General features: G+C 47.3%; 1 protein-coding gene across 7 annotated transcripts in view; it reads right to left on the bottom strand.

Moving 5' to 3' along the window:
• LOC122550348 (uncharacterized) overlaps nt 1–22,059 on the bottom strand; it is a 113,854-nt gene that overhangs the window by 53,789 nt on the left and 38,006 nt on the right. For all 7 annotated transcript variants that reach the window (XR_015757286.1, XM_087987677.1, XM_087987679.1 and 4 more), the window contains exons 7-11: nt 17,171–18,763; nt 16,017–16,188; nt 15,124–15,349; nt 8,021–8,233; nt 6,416–6,622 (exon numbers count right to left, since the gene is read on the bottom strand). Coding sequence is in view for 6 of the 7 variants with exons in the window: in XM_087987677.1 (XP_087843803.1) it covers nt 6,416–6,622; nt 8,021–8,233; nt 15,124–15,349; nt 16,017–16,188; nt 17,171–18,763 (2,411 nt within the window). In the remaining variant the exon portion in view is untranslated. The remainder of the gene's footprint in view (nt 1–6,415; nt 6,623–8,020; nt 8,234–15,123; nt 15,350–16,016; nt 16,189–17,170; nt 18,764–22,059) is intronic.

The following is a 22,059-nucleotide window of genomic DNA, read 5'->3' as shown; positions in this document are numbered from 1 at the left end:
TCCTAATGTCTGAGCCATCAATACAACAAAATTTGGGGTTCAGATCAACATTAAAAAAGGTCAGAGGACGTGTCTGTGTGTGTCTCTCTCTCTCGCTCCACACGGATGTGGTCTAACTCCCTGGTAATTTCTAATTTGGCAATGTGCTGGCGTAGTGGCAGTGTCACTGGACTAATAATGCAAAGTCTGGATCAGTGGTGCTGGAAGAGCACAGCAATTCAGGCAGCATCCGACGAGCAGCAAAATCGACGTTTCGGGCAAAAGCCCTTCATCAGGAAGCAAAGGGATACAGATGCTTAGGATTTGGGCGACAGGTTTAGACAGTGGATTTGGATCGGCTCAGGCTTGGAGGGCCTGTTCCTGGGCTGTAAACTTTCTGTAAACTGGGCTGTAATTATGCAAAGTCCCAATCTAAGGAAAAAGGGTTCAAATCCCACCAAGTGGCAGATGGTGAAACTCGGACCAGGATTGAAAGCTAGTCTATTGGTAGCCGTGTAATGTTTGTTTTAAAAAACCCATCTTGCTCACGAATGCCTTTTGGGGAATCTGTCATACTCTGACTGACCTACATGTGGTTGACCCTTTATTGCCCTCAGCAAGAGACTGAGCAAGCTGTCAGTTCAAGGCAAATTAGGGACAGATAATAGACATCAGCTCCGCCAGCAATGCCCACATTGTGTAAACAAATTTAAAAATACATAACACCATCATACCCACTTTGTTATAAGCACAGGTAAAGAGCAGGTAATGTAGGCTGGATTGCTAATCCAGAGGCTCATGACAAGTTCAAATCCCACCAGAGCTGCAGGGAATTTCAATTCAGTTAAGTGAATAAATCTGAAGGCTGGCCGTTTAGAGGTTCATAAAATCATGGGGGACAAGGGTAGGGTGAAATGCCAAGGTCTTTGTCCGAGGGTAGGGGAGTCCAAAACTAGAGGGGATAGGTTTAAGGTGAGAAGGGAAAGATTTAAAATGCACCCAAGGGGAAACCTTTTCACACAGAGGGTGGTGTGTGTATGGAGTGAGCTGCCAGAGGACGTGGTGGACAAGCACGAGGCTGGAAGAACACAACAAACCAGGCAGCAACAAGAGGTGGAGAAGTCAACCCTTCTTCAAGGCTGAGGGTGGGTGCAAGGGGAGCTGCAGATTGGTGGGGGTGGATTGGGGATGGATTTGGGTGGGGAGAGGGACAGGGTGGTGATGTATGGATGGTGAACATTGACCTGGTTGGTCAATGGGAGGAATGAATCCGGTCGGTAGCTGGAAGGAAGGTGAGTCAGAGGAATGGAAGGGAGGGGGAGGGGCTGGGAAGGGAGTTGGGGGAGGGGAAGGAAGGTTATTTGAAATTGGAGAACTCAACGTCGAGTCTTCCGGGCTGTAGGCTGCCCTGGTGGAAGATGAGGTGTTTTTAAGATTAGATTCCCGACAGTACGGAAACAGGCCCTTCGGCCCAACAAGTCCACACCGACCCTCCGAAGAGTAACCCACTCAGACCCATTCCCCTACCCTATAGTTACCCCTGACTAATACACCTAACACTACGGGCAATTTAGCATGGCCAATTCACCTGACCTGCACATCTTCGGACTGTGGGAGGAAATCGGAGCACCTGGAGGAAACCCACGCAGACACGGGGAGAATGTACAAACTCCACACAGACAGTCACCCAAGGTAGGACTCGAACTCGTGCCCCTGGCGCTGAGAGGCAGCAGTGCTAACCACTGAGAACATTGTGCCGCCCTCCAACTGTCGTTCCTCCAATTTGTGGTTTGGTTTGTTGTGGCAATGGAGGAGGCCGAGGATGGTGATGTCGGAAAGGGGAAATAAAGTGGTCGGTGACTGGAAGGTCCAGTCGGCTCCTGTGGGCCCGGCTGAGATGCAGGGCGAACTGTTCCCTAAGTTTACCTTTGGTCTCCCCGATGGAGAGAAGACCACATCAGGAACACCTGATGCAGTAAACTAAGTTGGAACCTCCTGAAGAAGGGCTTATGCCCAAAATGTCGATTCTCCTGCTCCCTGGATGCTGCCTGACCTGCTGTGCTGTTCCAGCAACACATTTTCAGCTCTGATCTCCAGCATCTGCAGACCTCACTTTCTCCTCTAAGTTGGAACCTCTGTCAGGTGAACCTCTGTCTCACCTGGAAGGACTGTTTGGGGCCCTGGATGGATGTGAGGGGGGTGGTTGGGGGGGGTGGAGTGCCAGCAGGTTTTGCTTCTTTTCTGGTTGCAGAGGAAGGTACCAGAGGTTTCAGTGGGGAGAGTATCAATCTAAGTCTGCCAGGTTCTGCTATGTGAATATGTGAGAATTTACTTTTTAACAGTCCCTGTCAGTTTTTGCTTTTGTTTAGTTAAAAACCCTTCCCAGTCAGGCTCTGTAATGTAAATGTGAGTGCATTTATCAACGTTTGCATGACAGATTTTCTTTTGTGAACATGGGAATGTGGTTATCAATGTTCCCTGGTAATTTCTGCTCTATGAATATGAAAATGTAGTTATTAATCTCTAAATGAAAACCTAAAGAACTGCAGATGCTGGAAATCAGAAACTAAAACAAATTGCTGGAAAAGCTCAGCAGGTCTGACAGAGTCTGTGGACCGAAATCAGAGTTAAAATTTCCAGTCTAGTAACCCTTCCTGTGAAGAGATGGTAGCCAGGAAAATATTAGTTTTTCTGCAGAAGATAGGGTGTGTTGAAGGGTAAGGGAGTAAATGCTGGATGGAGACAGAATCCAAAGAGAGGGAAGAACAGTTGAACAGAGAATCTAGTGGATCACAGTCAGACGAGGATGGAGTGGCACAACCAAGGACTGTCGAAGGGAACGGTCCTTGCGGAAGGCAGAGAGGGCTAGGAGGGGAAGACGTTCTTGGTGGTGGGGTCTAGTTGGAGTTGGCCGATGGTGTTTAAGGATGATACTGCACCTCGCTGGAAGACGAAATTGCGGAGCTGAAGAGCCAAATTGAGCAGAAGCGAACTGAGCTACAGGCCTGAAGCAGGTGAGAGTGTATAGTGGGGTGGTAGGTGAGGACAAGAGGGAACCCTGTCTTTATTGTGTTTTGGGGAGATGGGGTTACAGCAGTGGAACAGGGAATGGAGGAGGTGTGGTGGAGGGCTGTTTGAGTGACAGATGGGGGAAAAGCACATTGTTCAAAATAGGTGGACACCTCAGATGCTTGGGAGAGGAAAGTCTCCTCATCCAAGCAGATGCGGCAGAGGCAGATAGGATGGAGTTCTTGCCGGATACTGGGTGGGAGGAGGTGTAGTCCAGGCGGTTGGAGGCAAGTTGGAAGAACAACATCTCATCTTCCACCTGGGCAGCCTACAGCCCAGAGGGCTCAACATTGAGTTCTACAATTTCAAATAACCTCCCATCCCATCCCCTGACTCCTTTCCCAGCCCCTCCCCCTCCCTTCCATTCCTCTGATCAACCCTTCCTTCCAGCTACCAACTGGATTCACTCCTCCTATCGACCAACCAGGAGGAGTGGTCACTACCTCACCACCCTGCCCTTCTCCCCACCAAAATCCCTTCCCCACCACGCACCCCCCCCATACTCTTTATTTGCAGTTCCCTTTACCCCCACCCCCAATCCTAAAGAAGGGTTACACCCGAAACGTTGACTTCTCCATCTCCTGATGCTGCCTGGCTTGCTGTGTTTTTCCAGCCTCCTGCACTTCTACCTTGGATTCCAGCATCTGCAGTTTTTTTGTCTCTAACTAGAGGAAGTGGTGGAGGCTGATACAATTACAACATTTAAAAGGCATCTGGATGGGTACATGAATAGGAAGAGTTTAGAGGGATATGGGTCAAAGGCTAGGAAATGGGACGAGGTTATTTTAGGATATCTGGTTGAATGGACGAGTTGGATCGAACAGTCTATTTCTGTCCTGCACAAGTCTATGACTCTACAGTCTGTCTGTTAAAAAAGACCCTGAGCTTCCAGTTGCCTGCCACACTAGCACCCCACCGTGTACCCTGGCCAACATCTCTGTCTCAGGCTTGCTGCAGTGCTGCTGCAAGGACAGCACCTCACTTTCCACTTTGGGAACCCTGCAGCCCTCTGGACTTCGATTCAGTTTTAGGGGCTTGAGCACCTTTCTTTCCCCCACCTCCACAGCTCCTCGGATGCTGCCTGACCTGCTGTGCTTTTCCAGCACCACTCTAATCAAGACTCTGGTTTCCAGCATCTGTAGTCCTTGTTTTTACCTTGTTACTACACAGGCTGCTACCACACATTACCCACCATCAGCCACTAATTGTCCGCTTTAGCAGCTACTGCTTCCTCCAGCCTGATCTTTAACCACTCCTTTGTCTGTCCAACTGTTTTTCTCTCTCTTTTGGCTCTCTCTCTCCCAATCCCATCTTCTGTATAAAAACCATCCTGCTTCTAGCTACCATTAATTCTGAGGAAGGGTCACTGGACCAGAAATGTTAACTCTGCTTTCTCTCCACACATGCTGCCGGACCGGCTGAGATTTCCCAACAATTTCTGTTTTTGTTTGCACCCGCAGTTATTTTGTTTTTCTCCCTCATAAGAACCCACTGGGTTAACTATGATTATTTAGAATCATCGGAAAATGATGAGCCAGAAAGAGGCCTCTGTCTCTTCGCTTGCTTGACAAAGCCAGTTTAATCCCATCTTCCCGTGTTAAGGGTGTAATTCTGCAGTTCTCAGCTCTTCACAAGGCTCTGCAGTATTTTTCAGCAAAAGTAATCTGCTATCCTTACACAGACTGATCAATGTAGGAGCAAACTGCTGCAGATGCTGGTATCTGTTCCGAAAACAATAAACGCTGGAGATCACAGCGGGTGAGACAGCATCCATGGAGAGAGATCAAGCTAACGTTTCAGCATCTCCACATCATGGATCTTAACTCTGGCCTTGCAAATCACCAAAACAAGCCACTCCCGAGGGCAAGAATAGCAATAAGTGCTGACCCCACCAGGAGCATCCATATCCCATGAATAAATATAAATTTGTTTTCATGATTCATTCAGGAGATGATTCATTCAGGAGATGATGGCATCACTGGACCGACTAGCATTTATTGCCCCTCCCTAATTGCCCAGAGGGCAGTTAAGTCAACCATTTTGTTGTGGGTCTGGAGTCACATGTAGGCCGGACCAGGTAAGGATGACAGATCCCTTCCCTAAAGGACATTAGTGACCCAGATGGGTTTTTCCCAACAATCGACAATGGATTCACAGTTATCATTACACTCTGAATTCCAGATTTTACGGAGTTCAAATTACACCATCTGCTGTGGCGGGCTTCGAACTTGGGTCCCCAGAACATTACCTGGGTCTCTGGATTAACAGCCAAGCGATAATACCACCCAGCCACTACCTCCCTAAAAACCAAATTGAAAGCTACAGAGATAGAACCAGCTGTAGCAGGGCAAGATTAAAGGCTGTGATTATTATACCTTACATCCCAACACCTCACCTTCAAGATTTGAATTCCAACTCACCAACCAAATAATCAATTTGCTCTCAAACAGTACTCATCTGAACCAGGTCCTTAAAAACCACTGCATCTGCTTCCCCTTGCAGCCACCAGGTAGGGCTGGAGAAAATACACAAGGGTTTTAAAATCTCAGCCTTGGCTCTTGAGAGTAGGGAGATCCCAGATGAGGTTTGACCCCAAGGATGATGTACCGTGGTCCACATGGTGAAGGTAAGCATGCAGGAGCAGGTGGTGAAGGTGGCCAATAGTATGTTGGCCTTCAAAGTGAGGGGGTTTGAGGACAGGAGCAGGAATGCCTTGCTGCAATTGTACAGGGCCTTGGTGAGGCCACATCTGGCGTAGTGTGTGCAGTTTGGGTCTGTATTCCTCAGGAAAGATGTTTTGGTTATGGGGGGAGGGCAACAAAGGGTTAGCAGACTGACACCAGGAATGGCAGGACTGACATACGAAGGAAGTCTGGATCAGTTTATTGATCACTGGAGTTTACAAGAATGAGCAGGGATCTCATAGAGACTTATAAAACTCCAACAGGACCAGACCGAGTAAACACAGGAAGGATGCTCCCAATGGCCAGGGAATCCAGAACCAGGGGTTACAGTCCAAGGATACAGAATGGGACTGAGATGAGGAGAAATGCCTTCACCCAGAGAGTGGTGAGTCTGTGAAATTCTCAGCGACAGAAAGCAATTGAGGTCAAAACATTGAATATTTCCAAGGAGGAGGAAGATATGGTTCTTAGGGCTAACAGGATCAAAGGGTATGGGGAGAAAGTAGAAGAGAGGACTGAGTTGGTTGATCAGCCACAATCATACTGAATGGCGGGGCAGGCTTGAAGGTTTGAATGACCTATACCTATGTGTTCTACTTTTCTCCACTTTTACATGTTCTTGCCACCTGCCCCACCCCCACCCGGTTCTGGCTGACATCAAGAAGCTGTGCTCACTCACTCACCTCCTTGGCGATGTTGTTCCTTGCGGCGTTGGAATCTCTGATACCTGGAAGGTCTACCAGGACAGCACCAGTCCGCAGCACAGGAGACCGGGGCACCCAGACCTTCACCCGCTTCACAATCGGCCAAAACTCTCCCCCTCGGCAGGTCCGGCTATCGTCGGCACGGGAATCAATGAAATTTTGCACTTTACGGAGGAAGTCCATCGCCTGGAGATCCGAGAAGGAAGAGAGGGTTTTATTATCACAGATTTCCATTATTACAGGCAGCCTGGAGAAACTAGGATTGTTCACCTCGAAGCAGAGAAGGTTGCAGCTGATTTAATAAAGAAGTTGAAAATCATCAAGTGGTTTAAAAGTGTAAATGAGGAGAAACTCTCTCCGGGGACAGGAGGGTCAGTAACCAGATGTACACCAGCTTAGAATAATTGGCAAAATAGCCAGCAGGGGAGAGGAGATGAGTTCGATTGGCAGGTTTTGCCTGATGACATCCTTCAACCCCCCCCACCTCTCCTCATCTAAAGTATACTAAAGAACAGAACTTTGGTTAGGCCACATTTGGAATATTGCGTCCAGCTCTGGTTACCACATTACCAAAAGGATGTGGAGGCTTTGGAGGGCATACAGGAACAGTTTACCAGGATGGTGCCTGGCTTAGAGGGTACAAGATATGAGAAGAGATTGGACAAATTTGGTTTGCTTTCACTTGAACGTCGAAGGATGATGGGGCAACCTGACAGAAGTTTACAAAGTTATGGAAGGCATGAACAGAATGGATTGCCAGCATCTTTTTCCCAGAGTAGAAACGTCAATTACTATAGTCAGAGTCATAGAGACGTACAGCACGGAAACAGACCCTTCGGTCCAACCCGACCATGCCGACCAGATATCCCAAACCCATTCTAGTCCCACCTGCCAGTACCGGCCCATATCCCTCCAAACCCTTCCTATTCATATGCCCACGTAAAAGTGGAAAGTTTAAGGGGGATGTAAGAAGCAGTTTTTCTTTTACACAGAAGGTGGTAAGTGCCTGGAATGTGCTGCCAAATGAGGTGGCAGGGGCAGATACAATTTGAACAGCATGGTGGCGCAGTGGTGAGCACTGCTGCCTCACAGCGTCAGAGACCCGGGTTCAATTCCCACCTCAGGCAACTGTCTGTGTGGAGTTTGCACATCCTCCCCATGTCTGCGTGGGTTTCCTCCGGGTGCTCCGGTTTTCCAAAAAAAGATATGCAGGTCAGGTGAATTGTCCATACTAAATTGCCCGTAGTGTTAGGTGAAGGGGTAAATGTAGGGGAATGGATCTGGGTGGGTTGCTCTTCAGAGGGTCGGTGTGGACTTGTTGGGCCGAAGGGCCTGTTTCCACATTGTAAGTAAGCGAATCTAATCTAATAGCACCGTTTAAGAGACATTTTGACAGATACGTGAATAAGCAGGGATTAGAGGGATACAAACCACATAAAGGCAAAAGGTTTTTGAGTTGAGAAAGGTATCGTGCTTCAGCACAGACTTGGTGTGCCGAAGCGCCTGTCCTGTGTTCTGGACTTACTTTGTCCTTCGTGTCTGTGCAGTCAGGGGTAGAACAACAACAAGGCAGCCCTCACTAACCTTTGCCTCGGAGATAATCTCGGTCCTCCCCAGATGTGACGTGACATCCTGGATCTGCTTCAGCTCGCTATACGGGAGGATTTTGCCGTAGACAGCTCTCACCCGGCTGTAGGCCACACTGGCCTCGGAGTTAGGGTCCGGTCGCCGCTTCTTCAGCCGCCCGTTTTTGTCGGACATGTCACGCAGCAGCAGCTGGAGCTCCTTATCCCATTCCTGAAACCAGAATATCGACGTACCGTTAAAATGAAGACCTGTATTTCTACAGCACATTGCAAAGATGCTTTGTAATGAATGTTGCTTGGAGGACTTGGGTTTTGAATGATTGTAGGAAAACGAACAAGAGTGAAAAGTTTAAGGGGGACCCATGTGGCAAGTACTTCACAGAGGTGGGAGAGGCAGGCACGGTAGATTCATATACAATGCATCTAGATAGATGCACGAGTAGGTGGGGAGCAGAGAGATACAGATGCTTAGGAATTGGGGGACAGGTTCAGACAGTGGATTTGGATTGGCTCAGGCTTGGAGGGCCGAAGGGCCTGTTCCTGGGTTGTAAATTTTCTTTGTTCTTTGAATGTGTTTCTATTATTACAGAAATATCTGGAATCGTTTCTTTCAATGAGGTTATTGAACAGTCACTGTGGACATTGGAGTTATTTGTTTAAAAAAAAAAAGAGGTTTCCCAGAAATCTCACACTGATAATAACTGGATGCATTGCTATAGTCCCTGCTGAGGCCATTTTGAACAGTGACTGGTTAGAGGGGTTCCCGCTTTATTGGAGGAAAGCAGACTAAGAACAAGCTGTTCAGGTGATCTCTCCCAATTCTGGAAAGAAAACCCTGCTGTAAACTTCAGAGTGAAACCCGTTTATTGTTTGGAAAGGAGTGACTGAAAGAGCAGCTGAAGACTGTATTTCTTGAGCAAGCTGCATCTGCAAGTTTCAGGGCCATTCATGCTTAGAATCAAAGAACTATCGAATCTCAAAATACAGAAGAGGTCCTTCACAGCCCAATGAGTCTCTAGCCACATGGCCCACAGCCTTGAATGATATGACATTTTAAATAATCATGCAAGTACTTTTAAAAAAAAGTTGTTGAGGTTACCGGCCTCACCTACCCTTCCAGGCAGTGCCCAGATCCTCACCACCCTCTGGGTGAAATTTTCTTTTCCTCCAATCCTCCCCAAACCCTCTGCTTGTAGCCTTAAAATTATGCATCCTTGTTATTGACCCTTCAACAAGGGGAACAGCAGCTTCCTATCCACCTTGTCCATGCCCCTCAATCTCATACACCTCTATCGGATCTCCTCCCAAAGAAAATAACCTGAGCTTATCCAGCCTCTCTTCATTGCTAAAATGCTTCATCCCAGACAACATCCTGGTGAATCTCCTCTGCACCCCCTCATTGAATTCATATCGTTCCTACAGTACGGAGACAGAACTGCACACAGTACTCCAGCTGTGGCTTAACCAAAGTTCTGTACAGCTCCAACACAGTCTCTCTGCTCCTCAAATCTCTGCCAACACTTGGTTAGTCAGTTGCATATTTAGTGACTTGACCACACAAGTCAAAACATCAGGGCAACAGACTCTGGAACATCCTAAATTTGATCCTTTTGTGTTCAAGAGCAACCCTTTTGCCAGTCTTTTTTTCTCTCTTTCTGCAGAGTCAATCTCTGCAGAGAAACTATGGTTTTCTCTTTCCCTGAGATGTATTTGAGTGTGTGTGGGTTAGCAAGTGATTTTTTGTGAGATCTTTTGAGAGACAAGCTATTGCTGACTGTGTACATAACCAGTTATTGAGCTTTTATAATAGTTTTTTTAATTAGAAACCTGATCGATAGATTTTGCTGCTTAAAATCTGATCTAGATATTTAATTGGTTATCTTGAAAATTTTTTTTTTCATTTTAGGTCATGACCATGGAGCAGTGGGAGTAGAACAGTATACATCTCCAGCCTTAGTCACAACCAGTGTCTTGACTGGCTGTGATGAGTTGATTCCAACTGTCTTATGATGTACATTAATTTAACAAGATCTGTTCTCTGCAAGCAAATGGGGTATCCTCAAGCCTTGAGGTTACCCAGGAGCTTGGGGATCTTGTAGTCCCTCAGTGATTACTGGTTAGTCAGCTGTAGTCTTTTTTCCTGTTGTATAAATTGTTGTGAATGTTTGAAATTTGACACACAAAGGGACTTGGGAATACTTGTGCACGTAATACAGAAAGCTAACACCAGGGTGCAGCAGGTAATCAGGAAGGCCAATGGAAAGTTGGCCTTTATTTCAATCAGAAAAGGGAAGTCTTCCTGCAACTGTACAAGGTGCTATTGAGTCCACATCTGGAATACTATGTGCAGTTTTGATCTCCCAATTTAAAGAAAGATATTATTACATTGGAAGGTAGTCAAGCAGGAGGCTGGAAGAACTCAGCAAGCCATGCAGCATCCGGAGGTGGAGAAGGCGTTCCTTTATTGGTCAGAGTATTGAGTACAGGAATTGGGAGGTCATGTTGCGGCTGTACAGGACATTGGTTAGGCCACTGTTGGAACATTGCATGCAATTCTGGTCTCCTTCCTATCGGAAGGATGTTGCGAAACTTGAAAGGGTTCAGAAAAGGTTTACAAGGATGTTGCCAGGGTTGGAGGATTTGAGCTATGGGGAGAGGTTGAACAGGCTGGGGCTGTTTTCCCTGGAGCGTCAGATGCTGAGGGATAACCGTATAGAGATTTATAAAATCATGAGGGGCATGGATAAATAGACAGGTCTTTTCCCTGGGGTGGGGGAGTCAGAACTAGAGAGCATAGGTTTAGGGTGAGAGGGGAAAGATATAAAAGAGACCTAAGGGGCAACTTTTTCACACAGAGGGTGGTACGTGTTTGGAATGAGCTGCCAGAGGAAGTGGAGGCTGGTACAATGGAGTATTTAAAAGGCATCTGGATGGGTATATGAATAGGAAGGGTTTGGAGGGATAAGGGCCAGGTGCTGGACTAGATTGGGTTGGGATATCTGGTCGGCATGGACGGGTTGGACTGAAGGGTCTGTTTCCATGCTGTACATCTCTATGACTCCATGACACTCAATGTTTTGGGTGTAACCTTTCTTTCATTATTTCATTGGAAGCAGTTTAGACAAGGTCCACTAGGATGGTTCCCCAGGATGGAGGGATTGTCTTGTGAACAAAGGTTAAACAGGATGGGACGCTACTCACCAGAGTTGAGAAGAACGAGAAGTGAATGCATTGAAACATAACAGATTCTTAAGGGGCTCGACGGGATAAATACCGAGAGGGTATTTCTCCTCATGGGAGAGTCTTGGGCCAGAGGGCATAGTCTCAGAATAAAGGGGCACCAATTCAAGACTGAGATAAGGAGGAATTTCTTCTCTCAGGGTCTTTGACACTCCTTACCACAGAGAGCTGTGGGGCAGAGTCCTGATGCATATTTAAAGCTGTGACATATGGATTCTTGATCAGTCAGGGAATTGAGGTTTATGGGAAAAAGGAAGGAAAATGGAGGTGGGGGATGGTGGATCAGCCATGATCCCATTGAACAGCAGGGCGGGTTTGAACGGCCTCCTCCTGTTCCTATTCCTAATGGTCTCACAGTCTTCCTGATTCTTGCATTTGTCCTGATGAGTGTAAAGATGAAAAGCTTCAGCAACATGTCTCTCTTGACAGCAAGACAAGGACAGAATTTACAGACCTATGGGGAAAGAATAGGAAGAGTGGAAATAATCAGAGGTGGCCTATGAAGTGTGAAAATTACTTCCTCCTCCTCTTGCACTGCATCACTCGATAGCCTTATAATTGGACCCGAGTCCTCCATGGAGTGAGGTCAGAAAGCTGTTCACCTAAAAGCTGGTGAAGAATCTGACCAATGCCCTGCTCCTGCCCCAAGAGCTGAGGCTGAGGTAGATTAGAAATTTCAAAATATTGCAGCACATTAGGCAGCCATTCACCTATCACCAGCAATCCCTACCCCTCCCCCCTTAAAAAAAAAACTACTCAGTCCATCCAACTCTCCTGCCACTTCCCCAAAGCACAAACCCCTCCCACTTCCAATATTTATCCAATTATCTGTTGCGAAAATTATTACAGAATCTGCTTCCACCTTTCTTTCAGACAAGAGGCTGAACAGTCTGAACCCCTGGAGCATCAGATGCTGAGGGGTGACTGTATAGAAGGCTTATAAAATCATGAAGGGCATGGATAGGGTAAATAGTCAAGGTCTTTTCCCTGGGGTGGGGGAGTCCAGAACTAGAGGGCATGGGTTTAGGGTGAGAGGGGAAAGATATAAAAGGGATCTAAGGGGCAATTTTTTTATGTAGAGGGCGGTGTGTCAATGGAATGAGCTGCCAGAGGATGTGGTGGAGGCTGGTACAATTGCAACATTTAAAAGGCATTTGGATGGGTATATGAATAGGAAGGGTTTGGAGGGATATGGGCCGGGTGCTGGTAGGTGGACTATAACCTGTTGGACAATAACCTGGTGTTGTGTGACTTCTGATTTTGTCCATCCCAACCCAACACTGAAACCTCCACACCTTCCTTTCAGGCAAAACATTGCAGATCCTCACAACTTGCGGCATCACAAAAGGTGCTCTGCTTCTATGTAACTGATCCCCTCTCTGGTTCTTTGGCCAATGATCTGAAATTGGTGTCCCTCTGGTCACTAACACTCCTGCCTTGGAAACAGTTCCTCCTTATTTACTCCATCAAAACCTTTCAGGAATTTGAATATCTGCATTAAATGCCCTCCTGAACTTTCTTTGTTCTGAGGTCATCAATCACAGATTCCCCACATTAAGTGAACTCCCTCATTCCTGGTCCCATTTTAGTGACTCTTCTCTCTCCAAGGCCTGGTCATCCTGCCTATAGTGTGGTGCCTAGAATCAAACACAATACCCCTCCTCCAACTTTTGTATTCTTAGCAGTAAAGATCTGTTCATGTTCAATACTTGTCAGTATTTATTTTATTGCTGAAGAAATCCATTGACTCTGTTAAATATTAGCATATCAGGTCCATGACCTTTCACTAGAACTTGCAGAGGTTTGTTAATGGGACGTGGCTTGGACAGCATTTGCTGCAAACCCCTAATTGCCCATGGACTTACTGACTTGCTCAGGCCATCTCAGACAGCAGTTAAGAGTCAAAGACGTTGCTGTGGATCTGGAGTCACATACAGGCCAGGTTGAGTAAAGACAGCAGATTTCCATCCCTGAAGGATGTAGCATTTTCTGGGATCTTGGTTTGCATAAATTAGCTGAGGCATTCCCTAGATTACAATTCTGAGCATAAACACTCAGCCCTGCCCAGTGCTCTGTGTTTTTTTGTTTTTATGTCACATTTGCGTCATCTATTCATATCCTTTTTGACGACTGTTGTGTTTAACACTTCAGGTGGTGGTTGTTGGCTCCTGAAAGAGAGCACTGGGAGGCAGTTCCACAAGAATCATTCCAGGAATGAGAAAGCTCAGTGATCAGGACAGATTGAGGAAGGTGGGAAGGAGCCCCTTGGACAGGAGGCTAACAGGAGAAACAAACAAACAGAAATTACTGGAGGAACTCTGCAGATCTGGCAGTGTCTGTAAAGAGAGAAACAGAGTTAACATTTGGAGCCCTGTGACCTTTCTTCAGAGCAGGTCTGAAGATCTGCTGAGTTTCTCCAGCAATTTAAAAAAAACAAAGGACAAAGAAAACTTACAGCCCAGGAACAGGCCCTTCAGCCCTCCAAGCCTGAGCCGATCCAAATCCACTGTCTAAACCTGTCGCCCAATTCCTAAGCATCTATATCCCACTGCTCCCCACCTACTCATGCATCTGTCCAAACACATCTTAAATGAATCTACCATGCCTGCCTCTACCACCTCTGCTGAGCAACAGGAGACAGAGTAGCCACAGAAGAACACCAACTAGCCACAAAAAGACATGACACACTCTCACTGGTATCCTCACATACACGAGGAAGGACACCACTTCGACTGGAGCAACACATCCATCCTAGGACAAGCCAAACAAAGACATGCACGGGAATTCCTAAAAGCATGGCATTCCAACCGGAACGCTATCAACAGAGTTAGACCCCATCTATCGTCCCCTGAGAAAAGGAACAGGAAGTGACTTCACCACAGGAAATAACATCACCAACCCAAAGAAACCCAAACATATAAATAGAAAGTAGGCACTTTCAGCATTGCTTCACATGAGGTCCACTGAAGATGTTATCTAGTAGGGTAACAGAGGAGGGCACTGTTGGTATGATCAGCAAGTTTGCAGATGACATGAAGATCGGCAGAGTAGCACAAAGCATAAGGGACTGTCAAAGAATACAGGAGAAAAAAGATAGACTGGAGAGTTGGGCAGAAAAGTGGCAGATGGATTTCAATCCAGGCAAATGTGAGGTGATGCATTTAGGCAAGACTAATTCTAGAGCGAATTATACAATGAACGGAAGAGTCCTGGGAAAAGTTGATGGGCAGAGAGAGCTGGGAGTGCAGGTCCATTGTACCCTGAAGGTGGCTGCAGAGCTGGATAGAGTGGTCAAGAAGGCATATGGTATGCTTGCCTGCATTGGACGGGATATTGAGTATAAGAGCTGGCAGATCATGTTAAAATTTGTTTCAGTTTATTTCTCCTTGTAGCAGGAGAAGATGAGGACTACAAATGCTGGAAAAGTCAGAGTCAAAAAGTGTGGTGCGGGAAGATCAGGCAGCATCCGAGAAGCAGGCTTGTGCCCAGAGCGTCGACTCTCCTACCCCTCGGGTGCTGCCTGACCTGCTGTGCTTTTCCACAATTTTCAACTGCATCTTGCAGCAACCTTCTCTCCAAAGGAGAATAAAATGAAAAGAACAAGAGCGAATAGATTTAAAGTGACGTGCAAATGAAGCAAGGGTGATGTGAGACAGCCCTCTTTCACACAGCCAGTAGTTCGGATGTGGAATGCACTGCCTGGAAGCTGGGTGGATGGATTCGAGGATGATGAATTAGAAATCGTGTGGGGAACTGGCAGGAGATTGGCACTCGATAACAATGCTTATTTGAGTCGTCGACACAGGCCTCCCTCTGCGCTAAAACAATTCGGAGATTCCGTGGGAAACCAGCTCCACTCACCTCCTCAGTGAAGAACTCCACCTCAGCGCAGTAATGGTCATTCTGGGCGTTGTGGGAGACCTCAACAGCCACTGCCGTGCAGGCTCTCATGGCGGACGTGGGGAGGACAGCCTCCTCATCCAACAGGGCGTTTAGTAGACTGCTCTTCCCGGAGCCTGTGTCTCCAATCACCGCAATGTAGGTCTGAGGGGGGACCGTCTGTCCCTGCATCTCCTCAATCTGCTTCCTGGAGACCAGGAAAGAAAGGAAGACAGAGGAGGGAGTCAAGACAGTTTGGTGGATAATTAAGGAGGGAACAAATTTATATCGTGCCTTTCACTGGAACATGTTTCTTATTGGCAAAGCATGTTTAGATGAGAGATGCTCCCTTTCCATTGAAGAAAACCGCATGCTCCCTCAGCACTGACCCTCCAACAGTGCGAGGCTTGCTCAGGATCGACTGTTTGATCAGAGATCTTGAGCCAATGATTGAACAGCTGACCAGTGAGCAACTGTTAAATGGGCGAGTTACACCCACAGCAGGTCAAGTTGTCATGCAGGGCTGAAGTCCCTGAATAAAGCATTCTAATTTAGCGAAAAGGGGAGTGCTGCACTGTTGCTGGTGCCTTGTGTTACATTAGACATTAAAACAGCTGAGGGTAGATAGTCCTGTTTCAAGAGTTGGGGACGTCTCTCAGACAATCTTTGTCAAACTGACAATTATTGCTCGATCATAATCATTCTCATTGCAGAGAAGGATCTTGCTGTTTTTCAACTGCTTTTCTGGACTTCATAACAAACTTGCTTTTAAAAAAAAAATCACCAACTCTGAAGTGCTTTGGTGGATCCAGAGTGTGTGAAAGACAGTATGGCAGTGTACTGAGAACCAGTAAATGCATGTATCTGATACTCACTTCCATTCCTTGGCATGCGCTTCCTCTATCCCATCTACCTTCAAGGTCTGGGAGACAGACTGAAGCAACAGCTCACACTCCCTCAGTTGGGAAATAACATCTTGATCAGACATTGCCCAGGAGCTCTCGAGGAGGCCTCTGGGTGAGGGGCGGAAAGCAGCAGCATCTGTTGCTATTGGGAGAACAAAATAACATATTGAAGGTTCTGAAACCTCAGCTTTTAACAACACTTATCAATAACTTGGATAAACGGGTGGGGAATGTCTCAAGACTGGTAACCCTGAAGTCAAGCTCACACTGTGGGCATGAAGCTGAGGTGCACCAGGTTATAGCCCAACAGGTTTATTTGCAATCACAAGCTTTCAGAGTGCTGCCCCTTCGCCAGGTCCTTCACTTCACACGAAGAAGTGTGACTTTGGACTTTGTCCAGCCCAGTCCAACACCGGCACCTCCACGCCATGGCTTTCATTAACATCATAGACTCAAAGTGGAGATTATCTCCAAGAAGATCGTGCATATTGAGACACCAGGGGAACATGGGTTCAAACCCCACGGTAGATGGGCAAGTTTGAAATCAATACAAGTCTGAAATTGAAAACTAGTTGAATAGTGATGTTGTTGTTGACCGTAAGAACCCACTCAGTTCACACACTGAGGGAAGGAAAACTGCAATCCTTTTATGGTGTGATACAAATAGACAGGTTTATACACACAGTCATGTAAGTGTTTAACAGCATTTACTGCTAGATAAGATGCCTGTTTTTGGTTCACTAATTGTGGATTTTCTCGATATGGAGATGCCGGTGATGGTCTGAGGTGTACAAAGTTAAAATCACACACCACTAGGTTATAGTCCACCTGATGAAGGAGTGGCGCTCCGAAAGCTCGTGCTTCCAATTAAACCTGTTGGATTATAACCTGGTGTTGTGAGATTTTTAACTTTGTGGATTTTCTGTGTCTGAAGCTAATTATTAACTGGTAAGCATCTTTGTAGCCATGGTGATTTCTTTTATAACAGTTTTTGAGGCCTAGCTTTCGAATGAACGAATTTGTACTGACAGTTAATGAATTTCTGCTCAGTTAAGATTGCTTTGTGACCCAGCAAAGTAATTCATAAATTTTTTTTAAAGACTTTTGGAACTAATCTACCTTACCTGATGGATCACTGGCTCTGTTTTGTTCATCCTGGTCTTCCAGAAATACCGAACCCACACAATTTCCATCTGAAGAGCACTCAGGAGTTAGGCAGGTCGATTCTTGTGGGCTCAGGTCTGAGATTCGCCTGTCGCCAAGATGCACAAAGTCAGAGCCCAAAGTGTTGGCTGATGGCATCCGGAATTTGGTGGAACTGTCCCAGGACTCCTCACGGTCAGAGCTCTCCAGTGAGTCTGGGAGGTAGTCTAGCTCAGGAGGTGGGAATATATCATCATCAAAGCTGTATGGAAGGGGGAGCTGAACAGGTAGACTGATGTTCTGGGCATCAGGAGGATTTGCCTGAACCTGGAGCTTAAAGGGGTCAATCTGTGGTTTAGTTAAAAGAGGAGGAATTGATCTCTGTCTCGAGGAGTGCAGCATTGCAATGGGGGGTGATCTAGAATTCTGCTGTCTGGGAAACCCAGCCCTATGCTCCTCACAATGTGGAAGGACAACGTGACATTCCATCCCCATGCTCCCAGAGTGTTTGGATTCCTGCAGGCAACGTGAATCATGGTCCAGACAGGACTCAATGAGTGACCTGGTGAGGACAGCAGAAGAGGATGGCACAAGGACAGAGGATAATGACAGGGCAACAGGCACAGGACAGCTCTCAGCCAGGCTGGGTCTTGGGGCTCCTCTGTAGCACGATGCTCCACCAGGACCCTCAATGCCTGCTCCTCTCTGGGGGTACATGCTGCCTCCTGCAGACCTGGAGAAGAGGAAGCCAGATGCTGCCGCAGTCACACCTCCTGCCCCATGGCCACTAGAGCGACCCGGAGCCTCTTCATCACTCTCACTCTCCTCCTTGATGGTACAAAGCAAGGGCTCGTCCTCTGTGTCGCTGATCACAATCACAGAGCTGATCACAGCTCTCTCATCATTGGCACTGGGAGACTGGGAGAGGCCGGGCCGAGAGGGTGACTGGGAGAGGCCGGGCCGAGAGGGTGACTGGGAGAGGCCGGGCCGAGAGGGTGACTGGGAGAGGCCGGGCCGAGAGGGTGACTGGGAGAGGCCGGGCCGAGAGGGTGACTGGGAGAGGCCGGGCCGAGAGGGTGACTGGGAGAGGCCGGGCCGAGAGGGTGACTGGGAGAGGCCGGGCCGAGAGGGTGACTGGGAGAGGCCGGGCCGAGAGGGTGACTGGGAGAGGCCGGGCCGAGAGGGAGATGGAGACCGGGAGAGGCCGGGCCGAGGGGGAGAGGGAGTCCGGGAGAGGCCGGGCCGAGGGGGAGACCGGGAGAGGCTGGGGTCAGCGGTGTCATTTGCCCCATCACTTGATGTTCTGATCCTCTTCTTTGCCCGCAGTGAGAGGCGATTAACCAAGGGCACTCCTTGGGGAGGACTCACCTCCCGCAGCCGTTTGGACACAACAGAGCAGCCACGGACACTGGTCTCCTCACCAAACTCCTGAGATTCTCTCTCATCAGCTGCATCATGCTGAGGGGAAACTGCCCTTTCTGTAGGTGCCGGTAACAAACCAAGCACGGGTTTCGCATCATGGTCCATACACAGAGCAGATCCTCCCTCCTCTGTCCTGCCCTCAACACAACCAACTGCAGTGGGAAAACAAGGGAACACAACAATTCAACATTATTCCAACAATTTCAGACCGTACCACAGGGCAGGCCAGGCCACTCTGCTTTATCATTGATTTATACGTAGGCCTGGACATCAAAAGAGCCCATTTCGTCCATCATTTTTGAAACAGATATTACAGTGCTGACCCTCCGACAGTGCGGCACTCCCTCAGCTCTCACCCTCCGACAGTGCGGCGCTCCCTCTGACCTCTTGAGCTACCAACATCTTTCCTCATCTTAAGATCTCATAATATGGCAATCTAACTGTGCGCAATCTTCTAAATGTGGTCTACCCTGACAGGCCACATGGGTAGTGAAGAAATTTCTTACTTCGCAATTTTACTCCCCTACAAAAGGAAAAACTAATGCATGATTTGTTTCTTGATGGTTTTTCTAACCTCGTTCTAATTCTACCCAGAGTTTCTTTTGCTCCAACCAACCAACCAACCTGTGGCACAGCATTTCAACTCCCCCTCCCACTCCACCGAGGATATGCAGGTCATTGGACTCATCCACCGCCAAACCACAACAACCCGACGGTCGGAGGAGGAGCGTCTTATCTTCCGACTGGGAACCCTCCAACCACAGGGGATGAACTTGGACTTCACCAGTTTCTTCATCCCCCCTCCCCCCACCTTGTCTCAGCCGGATCCTTCCAGCCCGGCACCGCCTTCCTGACCTGCAGTCTTCTTCTTGACCTCTCCGCCTCCACCCTACTCCGACCTATCACCCTCACCTTGACCTCTTTCCACCTATCACATTTCCAACTCCCCTCCTCCAAGTCCCTCCTCCCTACCTTTTATCTTCTCCTGCTGAACACTCTCTGCTCATTCCTGAAGAAGGGCCTGTGCCCGAAACGTCGAATCTCCTGTTCCCTGGATGCTGCCTGACCTGCTGTGCTGTTCCAGCAATAAAGTTTCAACTTTTGCTCCTCTACCCTACCTACCCTCAACTTTGAAATGATCAATGACACCTCGATATCAACATCACTGGCTGGGTCAGCATTCATTGCCTGGCTATAGGGTTTACACTTAAATCCATCAGTGAAGAAATTCTAGGATTTTGATCCTGCAACTCTAAAGGAACAGCAACATATCTCCAAGTCAGGATGATCAGTGGCTTGGGTGGGAGTTTGCAGAGGTGTTCCTCTGTACCTGCTGCTCCTGTCTTCTGGATGGACGTAATCAGGGGTATGGAAGGCGCTGTCTAAGGATCTTTGGTGAAGGTTTACAGTGCATCTTGTGGATAGTACACACTGCTGCTACTGAGTGTTGGGATGGAGGGAGTCGATGCTTGATTTTAGGGCAGTTCAGGAAATGCCCAGAGATGTCAGTATAAAAAATTAATTTATGAAATTTTGAGACCAGGAGTGCCGAGTCAGAAATTGGCGTTTTAATAAAGGAGAGAAAAGCTTTCAATTCTGATAGTATTCATAGAAGACTCTGCAGTTCACAAGAACAACGGGCGAGAAGCAGTTAAGATGCACCCAAAGATTAGAAATGGAGGACAATTTCCCTGGATTTGAAACAGTCAAGTGACAGTGTTGTGGAATAGATAAGACTTTGGTTTAAGATCCTTCAAACTGTGTTGTACATTTGCTTAATGTTATTTTTTCCTGTTTCAATGTTGAAGAAAGTTAGAGAAATAGATGGTGACATCTTGAAAAATGTCCATATTTCACAGGAGGAAGTGCTGGATGTCTTGAAACACATAAAAGTGGATAAATCCCCAGTCCCTCAACAGGTGTACCCTAGAGCTCTGTGGGAAGCTAGGGAAGTGATTGCTGGGCCTCTTGCGGAGATAGTTGCGTCATCAATAGTCACAGGTGAGGTGCCGGAAGACTGGAGATTGGTTAATGTGGTGCCAATGTTTAAGAAGGGCGGTAAAGACAAGCCAGGGAACTATAGAGCAGTGAGCCTGACCTCAGTGGTGGGCAAGTTGTTGGAGGGAATTCTGAGGGACAGGATGTACATGTATTTGGAAAGGCAAGAACTGATTAGGGATAGTCAACATGGCTTTGTGCGTGGGAAGTCATGTCTCACAAACTTGATTGAGTTTTTTTGAAGAAGTAACCAAGAGGACTGATGAGGACAGTGATGGACGTGATCTATATGGACTTTAGTACGGCATTTGACAAGGTTCCCCATGGGAGACTGGTGAGCAAGGTTAGATCTCATGGAATACAGGGAGAACTAGCCATTTGGATACAGAAGTGGCTCAAAGGTAGAAGACAGAGGGTGGTGGTGGAGGGTTGTTTTTCAGACTGTTGGCCTGTGACCAGTGAAGTGCCACAAGGATCGGTGCTGGGTCCACTACTTTTCATCATTTACATAAATAATTTGAATGCGAGCATAAGTGGTATAGTTAGTAAATTTGCAAATGACATCAAAATTGGAGGCGTAGTGGACAGGGAAGAAGGTTACCTCAGATTACAACAGGATCTGGACCAGATGGGCCAACAGGCTGAGAAGTGGCAGATGGAGTTAATTCAGATAAATGCGAGGTGCTGCATTTTGGGAAAGCAAATCTTCGCAAGACTTTATACAGTTAATGGTAGGCCTTAGGGATGTTGCCGAACAAAGAGACCTTGGAGTGTAGGTTCATAGCTCCTTGAAAGTGGAGTCGCAGGTAGATAGGATAGTGAAGGCGGCGTTTGGTATGCTTTCCTTTATTGGTCAGAGTATTGAGTACAGGACATTGATTAGGCAACTTTTGGAATATTGCATGCAATTCTGGTCTCCTTCCTATTGGAAGGATGTTGTGAAACTTGAAAGGGTTCAGAAAAGATTTACAAGGATGTTGCAAGGTTTGGAGGATTTGAGCTACAGGGAGAGGCTGATTTCCCTGGAGTGTCAGAGGCTGAGGGGGTGACCTTATAGAGGTTTATAAAATCATGAGGGGCATGGATAGGATAGATAGACAAAGTCTCTTTGTGTGGTTGGAGGGGTCCAGAACTAGAGGGCCTAAGTTTAGGTTGAGTAGGCAAAGATATAAAAGAGACCCAAGAGGCAACTTTTTCACACAAAGGATGGTGCGTGTATGGGCATCTGGATGGGTATAGGAATAAAAAGGGTTTGGAGGGATGTGGGTCAGGTGCTGGTAGGTGGGACTAGGTTGGGTTGGGATATCTGGTCAGCATGGACGAGTTGGACCAAAGTGTCTGTTTCTGTGCTGTACATCTCTATGACTCTAAAATCTGTCCTGAAGAAGGGTTACACCTAAAATGTTGACTTCTCCACCTCCTGATGTTGTCTGGCTTGCTGTGTTCTTCC

Source organism: Chiloscyllium plagiosum, unplaced genomic scaffold, assembly GCF_037043375.1.
Source record: "Chiloscyllium plagiosum isolate Xiang-an unplaced genomic scaffold, Cpla_swu_hap1 HiC_scaffold_5, whole genome shotgun sequence".
NCBI classification, from domain to species: Eukaryota; Metazoa; Chordata; class Chondrichthyes; order Orectolobiformes; family Hemiscylliidae; genus Chiloscyllium; species Chiloscyllium plagiosum.
This window is presented reverse-complemented; position numbering and strand designations above follow the sequence as displayed.